Source organism: Bombina bombina, chromosome 11, assembly GCF_027579735.1.
Source record: "Bombina bombina isolate aBomBom1 chromosome 11, aBomBom1.pri, whole genome shotgun sequence".
Lineage (NCBI taxonomy): Eukaryota > Metazoa > Chordata > Amphibia > Anura > Bombinatoridae > Bombina > Bombina bombina.
Window position 1 is genome coordinate 92,423,265 of NC_069509.1, and position 24,905 is coordinate 92,448,169.

Consider the following 24,905-nt stretch of genomic DNA (forward strand, 5'->3'; position numbering starts at 1 on the left):
AAGTCCGCAAAACAGCCTTATCCTGATGATCAGAAAAGGAGATTCACAAGAAAGAGCAGAAAACTCAGAAACTCTTCTAGCAGAAGAGATGGCCAAAAGGAACAACACTTTCCAAGAAAGTAGTTTAATGTCCAAAGAGTGCATAGGCTGAAATGGAGGAGCATGTAATGTCCTCAAAACCAAATTAAGACTCCAAGGAGGAGAAATTGATTTAATGACAGGCTTAATACTAGCTAAAGCCTGTACAAAACAGTGAATATCAGGAAGAGTAGCAATCTTTCGGTGAAATAAAAAAAAGAAAGAGCAGAGATTTGTCCCTTCAAAGTACTTGCAGACAAACCTTTATCCAAACCATCCTGAAGAAACTGTAAAATTCTAGGAATTCTAAAAGAATGCCAAAAGAATTTAGGAGAAGGACACCATGAAATGTAAGTCTTCCAAACTCGATAAAAAATCTTCCTAGAGACTGATGAACGAGCTTGTAACATAGTATTAATTACTGAGTCAGAGAAACCTCTATGACTTAGCACTAATCGTTCAATTTCCATACCTTCAAATTTAATGATTTGAGATCCTGATGGAAAAACAGACCTTGAGACAGTAGGTCCGGCCTTAACGGAAGTAGCCAAGGTTGGCAACTGGACATTCTAACAAGATCTGCATACCAAAACCTGTGGGGCCATGCTGGAGCCACCAGCAACACAAATGATTGTTCCATGATGATCTTGGAGATCACTCTTGGAAGAACTAGAGGTGGGAAGATATAAGCAGGTTGATAACACCAAGGAAGTGTCAGCGCATCCACTGCTTCTGCCTGAGAATCCCTGGACCTGGACAGGTATCTGGGAAGTTTCTTGTTTAGATGAGAAGCCATCAGATCTATTTCTGGAAGACCCCACATCTGAACAATCTGAGAAAACACATCCGGATGGAGAGACCACTCCCCTGGAAGTAAAGTCTGACGGCTGAGATAATCCACCTCCCAATTGTCTACCCCTGGGATATGAACCGCAGAAATTAGACAAGAGCTGGATTCCGCCCAAACAAGTATCCGAGATACTTCTTTCATAGCTTGGGGACTGTGAGTCCCACCCTGATGATTGACATATGCCACCATTGTAATATTGTCTGTCTGAAAACAAATGAACGGTTCTCTCTTTAACAGAGGCCAAAACTGAAGAGCTCTGAGAATTGTATGGAGTTCTAAAATATTGATTGGTAATCTCACCTCTCAAGATTTCCAAACCCCTTGTGCTGTCAGAGATCCCCAGACAGCTCCCCAACCTGAAAGACTCGAATCTGTTGTTATCACAGTCCAGGTTGGCCGAACAAAAGAGGCCCCTTGAACAAAACGCTGGTGATTTAACCACCACGTCAGAGAGTGTCAAACATTGGGATTTAAGGATATTAATTGTGATATCTTTGTATAATCCCGGCACCGTTGATTCAGCATACAAAGCTGGAGAGGTCTCATGTGAAAACGAGCAAAAGGAATCTCGTCCGATGCTGCAGTCATAAGGCCTAAAACTTCCATGCACATAGCCACTGAATGGAATGACTGAGACTGTAGGTGCCGACATGTTGCAACCAATTTCAAACGTCTCTTGTCTGTTAGAGACAGAGTCATGGACACTCAATCTATCTGGAAACCTAAAAAGGTGACCCTTGTCTGAGGAATCAAGAAACTTTTTGGTAAATTGATCCTCCAAGAAACAACACTAGTTGATTAGTGTGAGATTCAGCAGAACGTAAAGACTGAGCTAGTACCAAGATATCGTCCAAATAAGGAAACACCGCAATACCCTGTTCTCTGATTACAGAGAGAAGGGCACCCAGAACCTTTGAAAAGATTATTGGAGCTGTTGCTAGGCCAAATGGAAGAGCAACAAATTGGTAATGCTTGTCTAGAAAAGAGAATCTCAGGAACTGATAATGTTCTGGATGAATCGGAATATGAAGATAAGCATCCTGCAAGTCTATTATAGACATATAATGTCCTTGCTGAACAAAAGGCAGAATAGTCCTTATAGTCACCATCTTGAAAGTTGGTACTCTTACATAACGATTCAAAATTTTCAGATCCAGAACTGGTCTGAATGAATTTTCTTTCTTTGGGACAATGAATAGATTTTAATAAAAACCCCAGACCTTGTTCCTGAAAAGGAACCGGCATGATTACCCCTGAAACCTCCAGATCTGAAACACACTTCAGGAAAGCCTGAGCTTTTACTGGATTTACTGGGATGCGTGAGAAAAAATCTTCTCACAGGAGGTCTTACTCTGAATTCTATTCGGTACCCCTGAGAGACAATGCTCTGAATCCATTGATTTTGGACAGAATTTGCCCAAACATCCTTGAAAAACCTTAATCTGCCCCCTACCAGCTGAGCTGGAATGAGGGCCGCACCTTCATGTGGACTTAGGGGCTGACTTTAGTTTCTTAAAAGGCTTGGATTTATTCCAATTTGAGGAAGGCTTCCAATTGGAAACAGTTCCCTTGGGGGGGAGAATTAGGTTTTTGTTTCTTATTTTGATGAAAGGAACGAAAATGATTTGAAGCCTTAGAGTTACCCTTAGGTTTTTTATCCTGAAGCAAAAAAACTCCCTTCCCCCCAGTAACAGATGAAATAATAGAATCCAACTGAGAACCAAATACATTTTTACCTTGGAAAGAAAGAGATAGTAATCTAGACTTAGATGTCATATCAGCATTCCAAGATTTAAGGCACAAAGCTCTTCTAGCTAAAATAGACATGAATCTAACATCAATTTTGATAATAGCAAAAATTGCATCACAAATAAAATGATTAGCATGTTGTAGTAAACGAACAATGCTATACAAGTAAGAATCCAATTCTTGCTATCTAAAGGATCTTTAAAGGAAGTACTATCTTCCATAGGAATAGTGGTTCGTTTAGCAAGAGTAAAAATAGCTTTGGGGATCTTTTCCCAAAACTCTATTGAAATTGCTAGTAAAGGATACAATTTTTTAAACCTTGCAGAAGGATTAAAAGGAGTACCCGGATTATTCCATTCCTTAGAAATCATATCAGAAATAGCATCAGGAATAGGAAAAACCTCTGGAGTAACCACAGGAGGTTTAAAAACAGAATTTACACGTTTACTGGTTTTAATATCAAGAGGACTAGCTACCTCAATATCCAAAGTAATTAACACTTCTTTTAACAAAAAACGCATATACTCCATTTTAAATAAATAAGTAGATTTGGTAATGTCAATATCTGAGGAAGGATCTTTTGAATCAGATAGATCCTCATCAGAGGTGGATAATTAATTATGTTGTCGGTCATTTGAAATTTCATCAACTTTATGAGAAGTTTTAAAAGACCTCTTACGCTTATTAGAAGGTGGAAATGCAGACAAAGCCTTCTGAATAGAATCAGTAACAAATTCTTTAAAATTCATAGGTATATCATGTACATTAGAAGTTGAAGGAACTGCAACCGGCAATGTACTATTACTGATGGACACACTATCTGCATGTAAAAGTTTATCATGGCAACTAATACAAATGACATTAGGAGAAATAATCTCCACAATTTTACAACAAATGCACTTAGCTTTGGTAGAACCGATGTAAGACAGGAAAGTTCCAACAGATACTTCTGAGGCAGGATCAGATTGAGACATCTTGCAGAATGTAAAGAAAAAACAACATATAAAGCAAAATTATCAATTTCCTTGCATTTTAGCCAATCAGTGCTTATTCCTAGGTAACTTCACAGGCGTGAGCACAATGTTATTTATATGGCACACATGAACTAACGCCCTCTAGTTGTGATTTTTTTCTCAAAATGCATTCAGATAAGAGGCAGCCTTCAAGGTCTAAAAAATTAGCATTTGACCTTCCTAGGTTTAGCTTTTAACTAAGAATACCAAGATAACAAAGCAAAATTGATGATAAAAGTTAATTGGAAAGTTGTTTAAAATGACATGCCCTATCTGAATCATGAAAGTTTTTTTTTGACTAGACTGTCCCTTTAAAGGGATAGTAAACCCATTTTTTTTTTTTCTTTCATGATTCGGATAGAGCATGCAATTTTAAGCAACTTTCTAATTTACTCCTTTTATCAAATTTTCTTTGTTCTCTTGCTATCTTTATTTGAAAAGGCAGGAATGAAAGCGTTGGAGACGGCCTATTTTTTGTTCAGTACCCTGGATAGGGTTTGCTGATTGGTGCCTGCATTTAGTCAGCAAATGCAACACGGGTTCTCAACCTAAAATGGGCCGACTCCAAAGCTTTTATTCCTGCTTTTTCAAATAAAGATAGCAAGGAAACGAAGAAAAATTGATAATAGAAGTGAATTAGAAAGCTGCTTAAAATTGCATGCTCTATCCGAATCATAAAATAACAAATTTGGGTTTAGTGTCCCTTTACGGTCTGGTGAACATTGACTATTTCTTTATATTGTTTACTGCTTCTACAGGAGACATTCCATTTCCAACAAAACCTTGGTCTAAGCCATTCTCAGAGGTAAAGGACTGGGAAGACTGGTTCTCTATGCAAGAGGAATTGGAGGCAAAAATGGACAACATAATATCTGGCCGCTACATGACACTTCTGTGGTCTAATGCTGGGAAACCGAAACCAGAAGAGAGCGAACTCAAGGGGTCTATTAAGCGTCTAACCACTGACTTTTTCTCTAGGCCTCTGACAATTGGCTTTGCCCTAAATGCTTTTCAAGTGAACCCTTACAAAGGACCTGTTACAGTACATGTAGTTGGGGCATCTCATATAGAAACTTTGAACATCAGATCAACAGACTATGATGAACTGGCCAAGATGTTCCCAGGCAACCAGGGACTAGAAGTTGCAATGGTAGGACCAGAGGTGGTAGATGGTCCAGTCATGAGAACTCCCCTCACTGCCTTTGGACCTCGAGGAAGAGTTTATCTGAGTGGGTACAGAAACTTATATCATATTTTCTGGGAGACACTGATAGAAACACAAAAAGCTGCAAGACCTGATGTTGTAGTGGGCTTCCATCCAGGTACATGTTTATCACTATAATATTTATATAAAATAATTTTATATATATATATATATATATATATATATATATATATATATATATATATATATATATATATATATATATACACACACACACACACACACACATATACACACTGTATTTAGTCAGCCACCAATTGTGCAATTTCTCCCACTTAAAAAAAATGAGAGAGGCCTGTAATTTTCATCATAGGTATACATCAACTATGAGAGACAAAATGTGGAAACAAATCACATTGTCTGATTTGGAAAGAATTTATATGCATATTATGGTGGAAAATAAGTATTTGGTCACCTACAAACAAGCAAGATTTCTGGCTCTGACAGACAGACCTGTATCTTCTTCTGTAAGAGGCTCCTCTGTCCTCCACTCATTACCTGTATTAATGGCATCTGTTATCAGTATAAAAGACACCTGTCCACAACCTCAAACAGTCACACTCCAAACTCTACCGTGGTGAAGACCAAAGAGCTGTCGAAGGACACCAGAAACAAAATTGTAGACCTGCACCAGGCTGGGAAGACAATCCACAATAGGCAAGCAGCTTGGTGTGAAGAAATCAACTGTGGGAGCAATAATTAGAAAATGGAAGACATACAAGACCACTGATAATCTCCCTCGATCTGGGGCTCCACGGAAGATCTCACCCCGTGGGGTCAAAATGATCACAAGAACGGTGAGCAAACATCCCAGAACCAGACGGGGGGACCTAGTGAATGACCTGCAGAGAGCTGGGACCAACATAACAAAGGCTACCATCAGTAACAGACTACGCCGCCAGGGACTCAGATCCAGCAGTGCCCAACGTGTCCCCCTGCTTAAGCCAGTACATGTCCGGGCCCATCTGAAGTATGCTAGAGAGCATTTGGATGATCCAGAAGCAGATTGGGAGAATGTCATATGGTTTGATAGAAACACAACTCGTCGTGTTTGGAGGAGAGAGAATGCTGAGTTGCAACCAAAGAACACCATACCTACTGTGAAGCATGGGGGTGGCAACATCATGCTTTGGGGCTCTTTCTCTGCAAAGGGAACAGGACGACTGATCCGTGTACATGAAAGAATGAATGGGGCCATGTATCGTGAGATTTTGAGTGCAAACCTTCTTCCATCAGCAAGGGCATTGAAGATGAAACGTGGCTGGGTCTTTCAGCATGACAATGATCCCAAACACACCGCCCGCGCAACAAAGGAGTGGCTTCATAAGAAGCATTTCAAGGTCCTGGAGTGGCCTAGCCAGTCTCTAAACCTCAACCCCATAGAAAACCTTTGGAGGGAGTTGAAAGTCCGTGTTGCCCAGCGACAGCCCCAAAACATCACTGCTCTAGAGGAGATTTGCATGCAGGAATGGGCCAACATACCAGCAACAGTGTGTGACAACCTTGTGAAGACTTACAGAGTATTGAGATGAACTTTTGATATTGACCAAATACTTATTTTCCACCATAAATTCTTTCCAAATCAGACAATGTGATTGTCTGGATTTGTTTCCATATTTTATCTCTCACTGTGTGTGTGTGTGTGTGTGTGTGTGTGTGTGTGTGTGTGTGTGTGTGTGTATATATATATATATATATACATACACACACATACATATACATACATATATATATATATATACACACACACACACACACACACACACTATATATATACATAATAAATGTGCTCTATTGCTACAATTTGTGCTGTATATCAAATAAACATTTTGATGGCAAATAAGAACCATAGACCCAACAAGTCTGCCCAAAATGTACTAAAATTCTAAACATAAAATATCTAGTTTGTAGAATGGCCTTATGTCCGGCATATGACATATTAATTGCATCTACTCTTTTACTACTATGTGTTACAAATGATATCAGTATGCTATATATATATATATATACACACACACACACACACACACACATATATATACATACATACACACATAGATAAACATATAGATCTAAATCACTCTGCTACAGTTCTGTGTACCCTGCACAGGTACTGTTGTGCAGCTTTAGATTCAGGAAACCCACCCTCAATACAGTCATATTAATGATTTTACTCTCTAAAATAATATTTTCTAGTAAACATCACTGATTTTTTTTAAAAAAAATCTGTTTTAAAAGCATTTAGTTCATTTATCAGAATCCCTCAATTTAAGGGGATGCAACATTTTGTTTTTAAGAGTTATAACCATATCGTAGAAAGATACAGTGACATAATACATTACAAATCTGATCTTTTGTGAATTTAGTGGCCAAGTTAATGGAACATACAAGTCATATTTGAAATGTGCAAACTAGCAGTTTAAAACTGACACTGAACCCAAATTTTTTCTTTCGTGATTCAGATAGAGCATGCAATTTTAAGCGACTTTCTAATTTACTCCTATTAACAAATTTTCTTCATTCTCTTGATATCTTTATTTAAAAAGCAAGAATGTAAGCTTAGATGCCGGCCCATTTTTGGCCTACAACCTGGGTTGTTATTGCTGATTGGTGGATAAATTCACCCCACCAATAAACAAGTGCTATTCACGGTGCTGAACCAAAAATTGTCTGGCTCCTTAGCTTAGATGCCTTCTTTTTCAAATAAAGATAGCAAGAGAATGAAGAAAAATTGATAATAGGAGTAAATTAGAAAGTTGCTTAAAATTGCCTGCTCTATCTGAACCCATTTTTTTCCTTTCGTGATTCAGTGTCCCTGTAATATTAGGCTACGTGTCTCCTTCCGGATATGAGACTATGAGGCCTAGTTATCAACGTATCTACTTACCTGCCTTCGCCGGCCCAATACACCCGCCTAAGTTCGCCTACCATCGCCGCCGCAGACCTGAATAATCTCGCCAAAGTTATCAATAAAGCTGTCAAAAAGCCGCGCACCAAGTACGGGGCGACGAGCAGCGGACTGTGATAGTTATCACTCATCCGATCTCGCTGCTCTTCGGCTTTTTTACAGCTTTATTGCTAGCCTGTCACTAAGCACCCACACTAAACTATACTGTTATTAACCCCTAAACCGCCACTCCTAGACCCCGCCGCAACTATAATAAATGTATTAACCCCTAAACCACCGCTCCCGGAGCCCACCGCCACCTACATTATACCTAGTAACCCCTATCCTGCCCCCCTATACCGCCGCCACCTATAATAAATTTATTAACCCCTATCCTGCCGATTCCGGACCCCGCCGCAACTAAATAAATTGTTTAACCCTAAACCGCCGCTCCCGGAACCCGCCGCCACCTATATTAACCCCTAATCTGCCCCCCCTACACCGTCGCCACCTATAATACATTTATTAACCCCTATCCTGCCCCCCCTACACCGCCGCCACTATAATAACATTATTAACCCCTAAACCTAAGTCTAACCCTAACACCCCCCTAACTTAAATATTAATTAAATACATCTAAATATTATAACTCTTATTAACTAAATTAATCCTATTTAAAACTAAATACTTACCTTTAAAATAAACCCTAATATAGCTACAATCTAGCTTAAAATTGTTGTAATATTTTTTAAAATGTTTGTAACTTATTTTTTTTTTTTTGTAACTTAGTTTTTTTTATTTTTTGTACTTTAGTTAGTTTATTTAATTGTATTTAATTGTAGTTATTTGTAGCTATTTTATTTAATTAATTTAATGATAGTGTAGTGTTAGGTTTAATTGTAACTTAGGTTAGGATTTATTTTACAGGTAATTTTGTATTTCTTTTAGCTAGGTAGTTATTAAATAGTTAATAACTATTTAATAACTATTCTACCTAGTTAAAATAAATACAAAGTTACCTGTAAAATAAATATAAATCCTAAAATAGCTACAATGTAATTATTAATTACATTGTAGCTATCTTAGGGTTTATTTTACAGGTAAGTATTTAGTTTTAAATAGGAATAATTTAGTTAATAAGAGTTATAATATTTAGATGTATTTAATTAATATTTAAGTTAGGTGGGTGTTAGGGTTAGACTTAGGTTTAGGGGTTAATAATTTTATTATAGTCTCGGCGGTGTAGGGGGGGGGGGCAGGATAGGGGTTAATAAATTTATTATAGTGGCGGCGGTGTAGAGGCGGCAGGATAGGGGTTAATAGGTATTATGTAGGTGGCGGCGGGGTCCGGGAGCGGCGGTTTAGGGGTTAATCAGTTTATTAGAGTGGCGGTGGGTTCCGGGAGCGGCGGTTTAGGGGGTAATACACTATAATAACATTATTAACCCCTAAACCTAAGTCTAACCCTAACACCCCCCTAACTTAAATATTAATTAAATACATCTAAATATTATAACTCTTATTAACTAAATTAATCCTATTTAAAACTAAATACTTACCTTTAAAATAAACCCTAATATAGCTACAATCTAGCTTAAAATTGTTGTAATATTTTTTAAAATGTTTGTAACTTATTTTTTTTTTTTTGTAACTTAGTTTTTTTTATTTTTTGTACTTTAGTTAGTTTATTTAATTGTATTTAATTGTAGTTATTTGTAGCTATTTTATTTAATTAATTTAATGATAGTGTAGTGTTAGGTTTAATTGTAACTTAGGTTAGGATTTATTTTACAGGTAATTTTGTATTTCTTTTAGCTAGGTAGTTATTAAATAGTTAATAACTATTTAATAACTATTCTACCTAGTTAAAATAAATACAAAGTTACCTGTAAAATAAATATAAATCCTAAAATAGCTACAATGTAATTATTAATTACATTGTAGCTATCTTAGGGTTTATTTTACAGGTAAGTATTTAGTTTTAAATAGGAATAATTTAGTTAATAAGAGTTATAATATTTAGATGTATTTAATTAATATTTAAGTTAGGTGGGTGTTAGGGTTAGACTTAGGTTTAGGGGTTAATAATTTTATTATAGTCTCGGCGGTGTAGGGGGGGGGCAGGATAGGGGTTAATAAATGTATTATAGTGGCGGCGGTGTAGAGGCGGCAGGATAGGGGTTAATAGGTATTATGTAGGTGGCGGCGGGGTCCGGGAGCGGCGGTTTAGGGGTTAATCAGTTTATTAGAGTGGCGGTGGGTTCCGGGAGCGGCGGTTTAGGGGGTAATACATTTATTTAGTTGCGGCGGTTAGGGAGGGGCAGATTAGGGGTGTTTAGACTCGGGGTACATGTTAGGGTGTTAGGTGTAGACAGCTCCCATAGGAATCAATGGGATGTCGGGCAGCAGCGAACATGAGCTTTCACTATGGTCAGACTCCCATTGATTCCTATGGGATCTGCCACCTCCAGGGCGGCGGATTGAAAACCAGGTACGCTGGGCCGGAAAAGTGCCGAGCGTACCTGCTAGTTTTTTGATAACTAGCAAAAGTAGTCAGATTGTGCCGAACTTGTGTTCAGAACATCTGGAGTGACGTAAGAATCGATCTGTGTCGGACTGAGTCTGGCAGATAGAAGCTTACGCCACTAAATTCTACTTTTGCTGGGCTGTAGTGCTTGATAACTACAGCGAATCAGCCTCGCCACAAATACGCTGCAGAATTCCAGCGTATTTGAGGTTGACGGCTTGATAACTAGGGGCCTATGGCTCCATTTATGAAGCTGCAAATGTCGTTTCGGAGGCCCATTGTTTTAGGCTCGCCTGGAACGGAAGTTAAGAAGCAGCGGTAATGAGACTGCTGCTTCTTAACCTGTCCGCCACCTATTGAAATCATCCCAATCCGATACGATCAGGGCGATTGACAGCTCCTGCTTGCGGGTGATTGGCTGCCAGTGAGCAAAGGGAGTCACTAGAAATGCTTGTGCAATGAAAATGCAGACAGCGCTCGCCATTCAATAAATTTACCCCTACGTGTAGTCTCGTATCCAAATGGAGCAGTGACGCCATTTGTGGAAGTACAGAGGGATAACCTAATTGATCCTGTGAAGGTGAACAGAGACCGCTAATGAGTTGCATTGTACAGCAGAACCTAAATTTAACCTGTGGATCAGAACGTTACACCCGATTTATACTGTGGCTCACACCAATATTTAAAGGGATTTCTACCTCCTCCTGTTATTAGTTTAGTGGTTATAGTAGGTTGTTATTTACCATGCCACTTTTAATCTAGCCCTAAATTTTAAAACATTTTTAGTTTTTAGTGTGCACGCTATATTTTGAATTTCATTCATCTGTAAAGTTTTTACTCTTTAGTGCCTTACTCTTAGGTTAATTTATTACTATGTGTTCATTTATTTAATAAATGCCATTAATTATTAGACATGTGCGTTTCGTTCCCAATCGAAATTCGCACGAATTTGTCAAATTCGGAGCTTAGGATAGATTCGAATTTCCGAATTACCCTAGCAACAAAACTAAACTAATCCGAATGCATTTGTAATGAATAAATCTGAATTAGTTTGGATTTATTCGTTACATTCGAATGACCATGGACTAATCACAATTACACTAGTATTGTACAGTATATTAGTTTATATCACTCTGTTAGCTCTGTGCAGGGCACATTATGTAGTTGGTACCTGTGAGGTTGGTACTTAGGTGGGATGTGCTGTGTATTAGACTAGTATTACGTACTGTATATTAGGTTATATACCTCTGCTAGCTCTGTGCATATTGTGTAGCTGCTGGTACCTGTGAGGTTGGTACTTATAAACTAAAATTAAAATTATCACTTTGCTCAGGTCTATAAAAATTTATGACAATAGATATACAATCATATGCTAAGGTAATAATCATAAATAATAAAATAAACAAGGAGAAAAAAAAAAAAAAAAAAAGATACCTTATAACAGCACTCTTAGTCAAATAATTTGTATACTGAGAAAATTGCGCATATACACAATAAACCCTCTTACTGTGCACAGTATACATAGCTAATGATACATAGTAAATTGGTTAAATATAACAATATTCACTTTTTATGCACCAAAATAATCCCCTAAGGATACAAAGATAGAGGAAGCAAACTAAACATAAAACAGGAAACAGCGATAAGCATTGATTAAACTAGTGCTGAAAATTAACAACCAATACTTATCATAAAGTTCAGACGTATGCAGTCCTGTTAGTCAAACCATATACCTTCCGGCAAAGAAAAGGAAAAATATTTGTAATCCAAAACAGTGGCCGATGCCTTATAGATCCGGTCGCTGCAGCCGCAACCCTTGTAAGTGTTATCACTGACTTGCAAAGAATTGGTGGAGGTGATCCTGGAAGGAGCTCTACCTCTACGCGGCCAAACACCAGGCGTTCCCAGTGCTAGTACACCACGGAGGGATACCGTGTCTGCGTCCCAACACACCTCCTTCTACACACTCACACCGCCAATGAGATCCTTGGGCTCAGAAACACCGAGCTATCCTTGTTAGCGCTCACACCACCACGATTTCCTTAGATTCTGCTCACAGAGCTGTCCTCCTGCATTAGCTGCGAGATTGCATGCCTCCTAAAACTCAGATTCAAACTGAGTTCGCCGACATACGTTTCACCTGCTGATTGGCTTCTTCCGGGCTTGTATATTGCTTACTCATATTATTGCCCTTTTTAAAGGCAGCGCTAATGTGCAACCGCCTCCGGATTTAGAGCCAATGAATATAGGTTCCCCTCAATAAAAGTAATCTGTTTACAATTTATCCAACAGCTACTAGTATTAACACACATTTTTATTATTTACAATGTTACTTGATAATATGTTATATGTAGGTGCATATATTTACAATGAGAGGTTTACTTAACCTCTTAAGGACATATGACGGAATTTTTCCGTCATAAAACAATTGAGCAAACTGAAAGCTGTGTCCTTAAAGGGTTAGAGTGACAGCAACTGTCATACCTAAAAATGCTCAAAGATATCCTAAAGTTATATAAGATTTGTATTGGGAATAATTCCCTAACAATCGCACAAACAATTAAAGTTGCTTGTACTATATATCAAATTTACAAAAAATGACCCAAATTATTTTCTTCGTTCAGGCCATTTGGAGTAAGTGTCCCTAGGTTAAAAATCCACTTACTCTCACGTTGCAGCAATACTCTATCCATATTACCACCACGGAATCCCAAATTAACCCTGTCAATCCCTATTATTCTAAAATCACGCGGTAAGGAATTGTGATGTTCCATAAAGTGTTTAGCAATACTTGATGTGTCCTTTTCCTGTTCAATATCTCTTATATGTTCCAGGGTCCTATCACGGAGGGCCCTTGTGGTTTTCCCCACGTAATACAGGGGACAACTACACTTTGCTAAATACACTAAACCTTCCGTTCGAAAGGTGATTTTAGATCTGATCTTATAAACCTTGCCTTTATTATCAGAGAAAAATCGTATTTTCTCTATATAATTGCAAGCCTTACATTGTTTACAGGGATAACAACCAGGTTCCATACTAGTTTGACTAAGCCAATTCGACTCAGCTTTAGGTCTAATAAAATGACTATGCACCAGATTATCACGTAGGTTTGGTGCCCTACGTGCTGTCATGAGAGGTTGGGAGGTTAAAACTTGGTTAAGTTTAGAATCACTTTGGAGTATGTGCCAATAGCGTTTCATAATTTTTCGTATGTCCTCCCACTTATCATTAAATCCAGATATGTATCTTATTTTACCTTGTTGTATGTTAGTATAGACAGTTTTTTTATTTTTATCAGAGGAATTGAAGATGCTATCCTCTTGGATTTGCCCATATTGACGTTGATAAGCATGACTTATCATTTTCTTGGAATAGCCTCTATCAATAAATCGTCTCGTCAATTCTCTTGATTCATTTGCAAAATCTTCTCTGGATGTACAGTTCCTTCGTGCCCTATAAAATTGAGACACCGGTATACCCCTAATTTGGTGTTTAGGGTGGAAGCTGTCAGCTCTCAATACACTATTGGTCGATGTCAGCTTCTGGTATACCTTAGTTCTCAAAGTGCCCTCATACACTGTAACTGTTAAATACAAGAAATTGATTGCGAATGCATCAAAGGTTAGGGTAAATTTGAGGTTAAATGTATCGTTATTCAAAGATTTGACAAAAGACTGCAAATCTTTAGAAGTGCCCCTCCACAGGAGGAACACGTCATCTATGTAGCGAAGCCACAGAGACGAGAACAAATATATTCTCCCAGAAGCCAAGATAGAGGCACGCATATGAGGGCGCATATTTCGCCCCCATAGCCGTGCCCCGTATCTGCAAAAAATATTGATCATCAAAAACAAAAAGATTATTGGTTAATGCAAATTCAAGCAACTCACTGATAAAGTCAGTGTGTTGCTGAAAAACAGTGCCTCTTTGTTGCAAAAAATATCTAGTTGCCTCTAATCCTTTCACATGGGGAATGCTAGAGCAGTGGTTCTCAACCAAAGTGACCTCAAGGCCCGGTAAATTTTAGCTAGACATGTCCAGGGCCCGGTTGTTTATATATATATATATATATATATATATAGAGCAGCAGGGGTAGGCTGATCAGTCAGGCAAATAGGACCTGGGCCGAGGGACAGGCAAGTAGGGGGGCCCACAAATGGCATCTCCACGGATCCTAGTGCATTCCTTAAGCTGGAGTTTTCAGTTGCCCTATCAGTAACTAAGCAAAAAAAGTGTGGGTTTAGTGGGGGCCCTGGCGGGGGTCTGTCGCTGTGAGGGCCATGGAGTGTGGGGTCTGGCCCGGGGGGTTGGGTGTCCTTTCTCTGGTCCTTAATGTTGGAGGTACTGGCTCTGGAGGTTGAGGGGCCTGTTGGGGGCAGGGCAGGGAGGCTACCATGTTCATTTGCATAAAATTGAATACATTTTGGTCAGTGTAAGACAGTGTTCCTGTGGCCTTGATTGGTATCAGTCTGCCCCTGGTGTGCAGTGGGGTAAAAGTGTGCAGTGGGGGCATGACAGGTCGGGGCCCACCATCAGGGCTATCACGGCCCAGTACTGGGCCACGGCCCGGCTGTTGAGAAACCAGCCAATAACATATCCTCAGAGATATTGAGGTTGCTACTTATGTTGATTCAGATGGGTTACACCTAATATAAAGTACATAATACTAGTCTAATACACAGCACATCCCACCTAACACATACTGATCTTCCAAATTTACGAATCGAATCCGAACCGAATACAGCCGAATCCGAAACGAAAACATACAAATGTATCCGAAAACGAAATTCGGAAAAAAATCTGAATCGGTCCGTAATGAACCAAAACAAATTTTTCCGCCGTGCACAAGTCTATTAATTTATCAATTGAGTTGTTATTTTAAACATATTATATTCCGATTCCCTATTCCTTCTAAAGCTTTATTTTAGAGCACACTATTAGCTAAACTTTTACACATACTTTTGAGAAAAGTTATTGCACATTTTGAGCTAGATTACAAGTTGCGCGAGGCTTTTTGTGACTCATTTTACAAGTTAGCGCAATCATTATTTATGCTAGAATCATTACTGAAATTTCAGAGTTGTGGTTAACTGTTACACAAAAAAAGACGTCACAAAATACATTACAAATAACACTAACAAATTTTAAAAATTTGCAATAAAAAGTTATAAGGATTCAAAGATATGAATATATGCGCTCGTGTTTGAAAGCGAGTCTAGTGTTAGTTTTTTTTTCTCCATTGACTTCTATGGCGAAATATGTTATTGTTTGCACAACAGTCTAATTGCGTAGAAGTTGTTTGCAATCGTTGGGTTAGCGCAAGAGGGATAACAACTTTCAACTTGTAATACCAGCGCAATCCGGCGAGCGCAAAAAGTTTAATTTTAGCGTAATTAACAATATACCTGAAGCACAAAATACCGCTCCACTTTTAATCTGGACCTTTGTGATACATTTATACATCCTGGACTCCTACTAGCATAGATACCAACATTTCTGGAGGCTTTCCAGGAAACGTAGGCGAGTAGCACTTGTAAGCGATTGTTCACCAGTGTTTTGTTGGCAGAGCTGCCTTAAAGGGACAATAAAGTCAAAATAAACTTTCATGATTCAGATAGAGCATGCAGTTTGAAGTAACTTTCCAATTTACTTCCATTATAACATTTTGTATCTTGTTATACGCACACTTTCGGAGGCACCAGCTTCTACTGAGCATGTGCACAAGATCACAGGGTATACGTATACTACCTAGTCTGTGATTGGCTGATCTCTGTCACATGACACAGGGGGCTGTAAAATACAAGAACAAAAAATCACTGCTTATTTTAAATTCAGACTAAGGCCATGATGATCTAAAGTGCTATGAGGCGGCAAAATATTCCAAGGGATCGGTCGAGAGGCATTTACTATACACGGTCGGCGATGCTGGCGACAGATAACAACCAGCATCACTGCCCATATTGGCGATGTATAGTAAACAATCCCTTGGAATATAACTGCTGTGCCTAACCACTAATCCTAAGTACCCCAAAACCAAAGTACACGATCGCAAACTAACACTACACTAATATATAAACTGCCACATACCCACAGCAAGTATATATCCTGTTAACCCCTCAACCGCCACATACACACTGCAAGTATCTACCCTGTTAACCCCTATACTTCCACATACCCACTGCAAGTTTACATCTAAAATATTAAGCCCTATACCACCACAATTACCAATCTAAACTATTAACCCCTATACCGCCACAAGCCCACCTCAAGTACCCCACACTATTAACCCCTAAGCCGCCACTACCCCATCGCAAGAACCCTACAGTATTAACCCCTTAGCCAACACAACCCCCAACGTAAACTAACCCTACTCTACCTAACCCCCCTCTAAACTAAACCCCCTAAGTTACTTAAAAACAAATCTAAGTTACAGAATTTAAAAAAAAGTCAGTTACATCAAATAAAAACAGTATCCAAAATAAAAAACACACCATTATACCTAACACTAACCTACATGCCACATTAAAATAAAACCCACCCAAAAAAAAACCCTAAATATAAAATTACAATAGCCCTTAAAGAGACACTAAACCCAATTTTTTTCTTTAATGATTTAATGCTCAGCCCTGAACACCGACAGACAGCTGCACAGTTCCCAGCAACCCAGGCAGTTAACCCCTGAACAGCCTGGGAGACAGGCCCACAGGGAAGCATACAAACAAAGACCACAAAGAAAACCTGGCACTCACCAGCAGATGATTCACAGTAATGTTTAAAAGCAAAACTGGGGGAAGTCAGTTACATTTGGCGCCAAAGGATCAAGCCCAGAACCATGTCAAAGTCTCCCCCTTCCTGGGATGGGACCCTAAACCAGCACCCGCTGCTGGTGAGTGCCAGCTTTTCTGTGTGTTGTGCTTATTATGCTTGCTTATTGGTTTTCTAAATGTAGCCACCAATAAGCATGCACTATCCAGGGTGCTGAACCTAAAATGGGCTGGCTCCTAAGCTTTACATTCCTGCTTTTTAAATAAAGATATCAAGAGAACAAAGAAAATTTGATAGTAGGAGTAAATTAGAAAGTTGCTTAAAATTGCATGCTCTATCTGAATCATAAAAGAAAAAAATGGGTTTAGTTTCCCTTTGGCCCTAAATCCAATTCAGCTCTTTTAAATTTTGGTTAGGTGATTAAGGCCTACTAAATGATAAACAACAATCTCCCTCTTCATCCTGGGTCCAGGCGCCATGGACCGATCTTCAAGTCTTCAGCTCTTCGCCGCATGCTGAATTTCAGGAGTACCACTTCATCCCTATTGGCTAAAATTAGCCAATAGGGATGAAGTGGTACTCCTGAAATTCAGCATTTAAATCAGCCAATCCCTATTGGAAGATTTTTAATCAGCCCATAGTAATAAAGTATTTTAAATTAAAATCATCCAATAGAAAATAATTTAATTCTTTGTCTCTTAGTGACTGTCCCCGCTCCACCCAGAACACAACCCAACTCTGCCTGGCCTCGCCCATGGAATGTTCCGACCCTGTCCACAACACAACTGCAGCCTCCCCCTTTTCCATCAACACCCACACACAATATACTGGTAGGCCACTACCCACGAGGCCCCTAACCTCCCTGCTCCGCACAGCATGTGGGAATTGTTGGGATGTATGCAATGTATACAAAATGTGGAATTTGTTTTCTTGGAAGCATTTGTGCAAACAAAGATTTAATGCAAATCTGAGATATACTGCTATATATTTTAAATGTGACCTTTTTAGGTTTCTTTAATGCACAGTCTAAAATTAAAGAAGCAAATTATTTAAATGTTTCCTGACAGAGGAAGGGAGAAGGCCCATATTACCTTTCAGATGCTGGGTTAACACTTGGTCAGTATTTATGGTTTTATGGGTAGTTGGAAAATCCTATGTATTTACAACCCATGTAGCTATTTAGCTGTGAATCTTTATTGAAGCCTCTTTATCCAGCTCCTGCGCCTGCCACAGGAAAATCCTGGCTTTGATAACATATGGCTAGTTGGGGCACCATGCCCACCCTTATGTAGACATTTAGAAACAGCTGCAGTGAGGTGGTGTCTGAGTAACATCCAGGCAAAGTAATTGCAGACACTTCAGAGCCCAATTATTTAGTATGTTTTCATTTTCAACAATATATTTTTGCAAGTAAGAAATGTGATCTGCGGTTTGGAAAATGCCACTTTTGTTAAATGTATTACAATTCAATCTGGCATCTAAGTGGTAATTCCTACCCTTGCCCTGAAAACCGTATAACGCATCTCCACCAGGATTATTCTCAGATGAGTTCACATTATAGTGAGCTTTTAATACAGTTAAAGGGATAAAAATGCAGTTAAAGGGATACTAAACCCGTCTTTTTTATTTAATGAGTCAGATAGAGCATGCAATTTTAAAGCGACTGTCCAATTTACTCCTATTATCATTTTTTTTTCCGTTTTCTTGCTATCTTTATTTAAAAAGCAGAAATGTAAAGCTTAGAAGCCGGCCCATTTTTGGTGCAGAACCTGGGTTATGCTTGCCAATTGTTGGCTAAATGTAGCCACCAATAAGCAAGCACTACCTGGGGTGCTGAACCTAAAATGGGCTGTGATTCAGACAGATCATTAAAAAAGATTCCAATTTACTTCTATTATCAATGGTACATACAAGATTGTACCACTTGAGTATATTTGTCAGTGGACATATTACTCGATTTTTTTTGTCTATCATGTATGTATATGAAAGTGCATTTTTGAAATATCTTAAAAATATATTTTAGGTAAATAGGTTTAAAATAAAAGCTATTTAAATTTAAAGGGATAGTGAAAAAAAATGATTTTGTATGATTCAGATACATTTTAAACAACTTCCAATTTACTTATATCATCTAATTTGCTTTGTTCACTTGGTATCCTTTGTTGAAAAGAATATAGAGGTAGACTGACGAGTAGCAATGCACTATTAGGAGCCAGCTGCTGATTGTTGGTTGCACATATATGCCTCGTCATTGACTCACCCGATGTGTTTCCCTAGCTCCCAGTAGTGCATTGTTGCTTCCTTCAACAAAGGATACCAAAAGAATGAAACAAACTTGTTAATAGAAGAAAATTGGAAAGTTGTTTAAAACTACACGTTTTGTCTAAATCATGAAAGAAAAAAGCTGCAAAGGACTTTAACATAGAGATACATACAAATACATGTCTAACTATATATGTGTGTGCGCATATGTATTTATATGTGTAAATATGTATTTGCATACGAAGAGAGAAGCCCTCTACCAGGAACAAACAACAGCTCATCAGCTAGTTCTATGGCGATTTACCACCTAGGAGCAGCCTCTTTTACACCAGTGTGCTTTCACAGAGGAAAACTTTCCTGAAGTATATCAGTCTGATCCCGCCAAGTAAGGTCAGTCCAGCCCCGAAATACCAGGCAATTCTCCTCTGAACAAGGAACATGACAACCCCAGACCATCGTTTCGGCCTCCTATGGGCCTCATCAGTGAGGTGCAGCCACATTCCTCTAAGCACACTGGGCAACGAGACCACGTCTGGTTTCCCCCATCACCCATAGGGAGACCTCCCTAGGGTCATATTAATTTGCATACGAAGAAGTAGATGAAGTTAATATGTAAAAACATATTAATGTAATATTCATTTTTAATAAAGTGTTAGTGTGTATTTACTGTAAATATTGCACATACCAACGTTCAGCAAATAGCAGAATATGTTCTATGTATTTATAAATATATATTCCTGTTTTGCACATATTGAATTCCATAGTGAAAAGTTCTTGATTCAATCTACTAATCCCCCCAAAAAAGTTTTAAAATGTAACACTGGTTTTGCTCAAGGGCAAAATGCACCGAATTTACCCCCACTGTATTGAATGATATTAAGAAGTATGTGCATGGGTGAAAATTTCAAAATACTTTGTATATTGGGCACCTGTGCTGTTCGTTATTCGTCATGTTTTAAACAAAGCAAATACCGGCCATTCACGGAACATTTACCATTTATTTTCATTAAACAAATACACATGAACCACTGCTACTGGTGAAAAAGTTCACTGTAGCAACTAAAATACTTGCCTAAGCATGCTGAGGAGCTGCGCTAACCCGCTCTAGAAGGAGGCTCAGAATGGTGGCTTCCAGAGTATGCACTAAAAGACCTTCTACTTTAGTGCATGCCCTGGGAGCCACCATGTTAAGCCTCGATAGAAAAAACAAAATTGGCATTATTCCTTTGTTCTCTTTAAATTTAGGGCTACATTCGTTCAGGTGTTTGGTTAAAATGAATGAATATTCGTGTTTCATAAACGAATGTGCATTCATAACAAAACAAATGCACGTGCAGGGGTCAAGTCCTACAAAACAAAAAAAAAAAGTATGAGAACTCACCAAGACTTCCTTCCCCCTCACATTTAATATTGTTTTATACACACACACACACACACACACACACACACACACACACAAACACTGTATTTATATCTATAAACCTTGGTTAATTAAAGCAAATAAAAACCAATTAAAAGTTGAATGGTTGCCTTTGGGCGTGAGGATCCTCCCACTTAAGGTGCAATAGTCCTACTTCTGCTGAGGGCAGCTAAATAACCCCAGAGCAAGTTACACAGAAATGTAAGCACCGTGTGTTCCACACAGTGTGGGGTGATCACAAAGCAGGACCGCTTACAGGCTTGCATTTACTGTAACTGTATTGTAGAAAGTGTTACTTCCCATTACTAGAGGATCTCACTATCCCTCTAACCAGACTGTGCTCTAGCTACTCTGACCAGCAGCAATATAGTGCAGGAACTCCGTTCCCATGCGTTCAACTGGACTTGACCCCTATGCATATGTCTAAAAAAGGAAGCAACATCACTAAAAACATACAGGGCTACCCACTCAACTAGTTAAAAGTTAAAAACCTAATAATAAGCATTAATAAAAATGAGCCAAATCAATAACCCACACAGGTTCACTATACTGATATTGTACTGTAAAATTATGTGTTTCAGGGGCATTAACAGCAGCAGAATTTTAAAATTGCGATCACTTGAAAAACACACTGACAATGCTACCAAAAACTAGCGCAGGATCGCGATCAACCCCATAGTTATACATAAGCATTTGTACAATATTAAATACATCAAAGCAATCATTATTGTATTGTTAGAGCCCCTTATTATAAGATCAGAGTTTGCTGATCAAATTCCACAAATCATGATTTCTAGTGATATTATAAAATTCAGACACTCTAGACCATTGATACACAATTACCTGAAAGACAGCGACACTTTTTTAAAATGCAAACCAATCATATGTTCTATATGTTTATTTTAAAAAGGACCTCAAGCGACAGATTATTTATAGATATGAGTTCTGTCACATTTCCTACATAAAATGGCCATTAGTTGACTTGAGATCCTCTAGTGTGACAGTTAACACAGATATGATAGGACATATTGTACATTGAGTTACCCGCACCATTAAATAGGGATAATGGTATCTACTCCCCTTAGGTCTTTAATGAGGTTTGAACACTGCTGTTATAGCCAGCACTTATGCCTCTGTTTAATCCCTACAGATTTACAGTTTCTTGTCAGCTCTATATATAAATACTCTGACACCCCAGTGGTATGTCACACTGAACACAATATGTATGCATATTTAACCTCTGTTGGCCTCAGTGGATTATAAAGGATATGTAGCGTCTTCGCAGTGTGCCGATCAACAGACTGTATCTGAATACAAATATACTGCAGATATATTGAACAAATAGCAACTCTATGCTTTTTCTGGCTCTGTTAATCAGTGTTTGATTATTATTTAATCTATCTTCTCTCATTTTCCCTGATTCCACAGGATTTCATGCCTCCCAGGGACTAACTGAAGGCTGGCTCCCCACACTGCTCCTCCTGCGAGATTATAATATCCCAGTTATGTTTACCATGTACAGGTAAGAGTACTATATAGCTCAGTTCCATTGTACTAGTAAAGGGGAACCATAGATACGCATTACAGGAAGTAGCTATTAGTAGGAAGTACCTGACAACCAATAAACATTAGTAGAAAGTACCTATTATTTAGTGAGCATTAGAAGGAAGTACAAAACGGATTCTCTTATATTAATTCAATTTTAGCAGTTTTACTTCACCTATTTTCAAATAACAAAAATAAACCAATGAGGAATGAGCATTAATAGAAATTACCTATCAGCCAGTGATCATTATCAGCCAGTGATCATTAATGAAAAGTAACTATCAGCCAGTGATCATTATCAGCCAGTGAGCATCAATGGAAAGTACCTATCAGCCAGTGATCATTAATGAAAAGTAACTATCAGCCAGTGATCATTATCAGCCAGTGAGCATCAATGGAAAGTACCTATCAGCCAGTGAGCATCAATGGAAAGTACCTATCAGCCAGTGATCATTAATGAAAAGTACCTATCAGCCAGTGATCATTAATGAAAAGTAACTATCAGCCAGTGAGCATTAATGGAAAGTACCTATTAGCCAGTGAGCATTAATGAAAAGTAACTATCAGCCAGTGATCATTATCAGCCAGTGAGCATTAATGGAAAAGTACCTATTAGCCAGTGAGCATTAATGAAAAGTAACTATCAGCCAGTGAGCATTAATGGAAAGTACCTATTAGCCAGTGAGCATTAATGGAAAGTACCTATTAGCCAGTGAGCGTTAATGGAAAATATCTTTTAGCCCATGAGCATTAGTAGGAAGCACCTATTAGCCAGTGAGCATTAGTAGGGAACTGTCACAAAGTGACCTGGCACGGTCTTTGAAAGGAAACAAAATAATAGTTAGCATGTAATCCTTCCTCAGCATTGGTCTAACAATAAATCACACAGCAAACTGACACATAATAAATAGAAAGGGGGTCACATGGTAATAGCCCGCTGGTGCCATTCCTGGATTGTGCTCTGAGGGGCATAAGCTTCAGGGTGAAATTAAAAATACAATGACAGGACAGTAATATAAATAAGGTCAAACACTAAAAAACCTCTGATGGATGTCAGGTGAAAGTATTTTACTAAAAAGAGAGAGATGTCACTCCACAAGATCACCGTGAGGGAGAGGCCATTTAGTTACAGATACCAGACTGTCACTTGTTAATCTCCCTCTGATGGGGTCTGTCAATGTTTTGTCAAAGTACAGAGGTCACACAGAGACATTTCACAAGAAGCTGCAAAGACATAATGATGTAAGAAGGATGCTATGGTGACAGGGTAGGAAGGGGGGCAATAATGTATCATGTGATCACATATTTTTATTTTACACCCCTAGTGAACAGGAGCTGAAATACTCCCTGCAGATACTTGCAGAGCTAGAAACAAAGGTACTGGCGTCTGGGCCATATCCCTTCTCCTCTATGAAGCTGGAACAGGTTCAGTCTGACCCCAACAAGCCTCCAGCTCGCAGCAATGCATTCTACCTGCTCTTCAGGGGCAGCATAGAAGAGGAAGCCGAAAATGATATGGGAAAGCTGGAAGAAGAAGAAAGCTAAACCCTTGGCTCACAGGAAACCATGTGTTTCTCTTTAAACATAAGTCAAGTCCACAGAGTACAAAAATAACAAAAGCTTAAAGGGACATAAAACCCAAACATTTTTTTATTCAGGAATCAGAGCATGCAATTGTCAACTTTCTATTATATAATTGTGTTTGTTCTCTAGGTATCTTTTGTTGAAGAGCAGGGACCTAAACTCAGGAGCGTGCATGTTTGAGTACTAGACGGAAAAAGTTTTGCCAGAATCTTATCCATTTGCAATAACACTAGATGGCAGCACTGCTTCCTGTCATGTAGGTCTCCAGATACCTACTTAGGGATCTCTTCAACAAAGAATACCATGAGAACAAAGCAAATTTGATAATAGAGGCAATTTGAAAACTTTTTTAAAATATGCTCTTTTTTTTATCTGATTTTTTTTCAGGGTTTCATAGCTAATAAAAAATAAAACATTAACACTTGTTTCTGCTTTAAAGTTCTAGCTGTCTGTATATCCACCTGTCTGGCTTTCTTTATCGTTCTATCTCTATCCATTTAAAGGGACACTATACCCAAACATTTTCTTTCATGATTAAGGTAGAGAATATAATTTCAAACAACATTCCAATTTACTTCTATTACCTAATTTGCTTTATTCTTTAGATATACTTTAATGAAGAAACAGCAATGCACACAGTGAACCAATCACAGGAGGCATCTATATGCAGCTACCAATCAGCAGCTACTAAGCATATCTAGATATGATTTTCAGCAAAGAATATCAAGAGAATGAAGCAAAATAGATAATAGAAGTAAATTGGAAAGTTGTTTATAATTGTATGCTCTTTCTAAATCATGAAAGAAAATATTTGAGTTTCATTTCCCTTTAAGAATATAAACCTAGAAGTGTGTAATGGAATAGATTGTGTGTACTTGAACTTTCACAATTGTAACTTATCATCTGGGTTGTATTTTATTCTGCATGAACCACAGTCACTGTTGGGCTAGATTTCCTGTTTTTAATTTAATGCATCATTTATAATTCCCTTTAAGAA

The 24,905-nt window shown here is 38.4% G+C and overlaps 1 protein-coding gene across 4 annotated transcripts in view; it reads left to right on the forward strand.

Annotated features, from left to right (window-relative positions):
• MSS51 (MSS51 mitochondrial translational activator) overlaps positions 1-24,327 on the forward strand; it is a 187,356-nt gene extending 163,029 nt beyond the window's left edge. For all 4 annotated transcript variants that reach the window (XM_053695057.1, XM_053695055.1, XM_053695056.1 and 1 more), the window contains exons 5-7: positions 4,449-5,012; positions 22,208-22,301; positions 23,650-24,327. In XM_053695057.1, the coding sequence (XP_053551032.1) occupies positions 4,449-5,012; positions 22,208-22,301; positions 23,650-23,869 (878 nt within the window). In that variant the 3' untranslated portion in view covers positions 23,870-24,327. The remainder of the gene's footprint in view (positions 1-4,448; positions 5,013-22,207; positions 22,302-23,649) is intronic.
• The last annotated feature ends 578 nt before the right edge of the window (positions 24,328-24,905 follow it).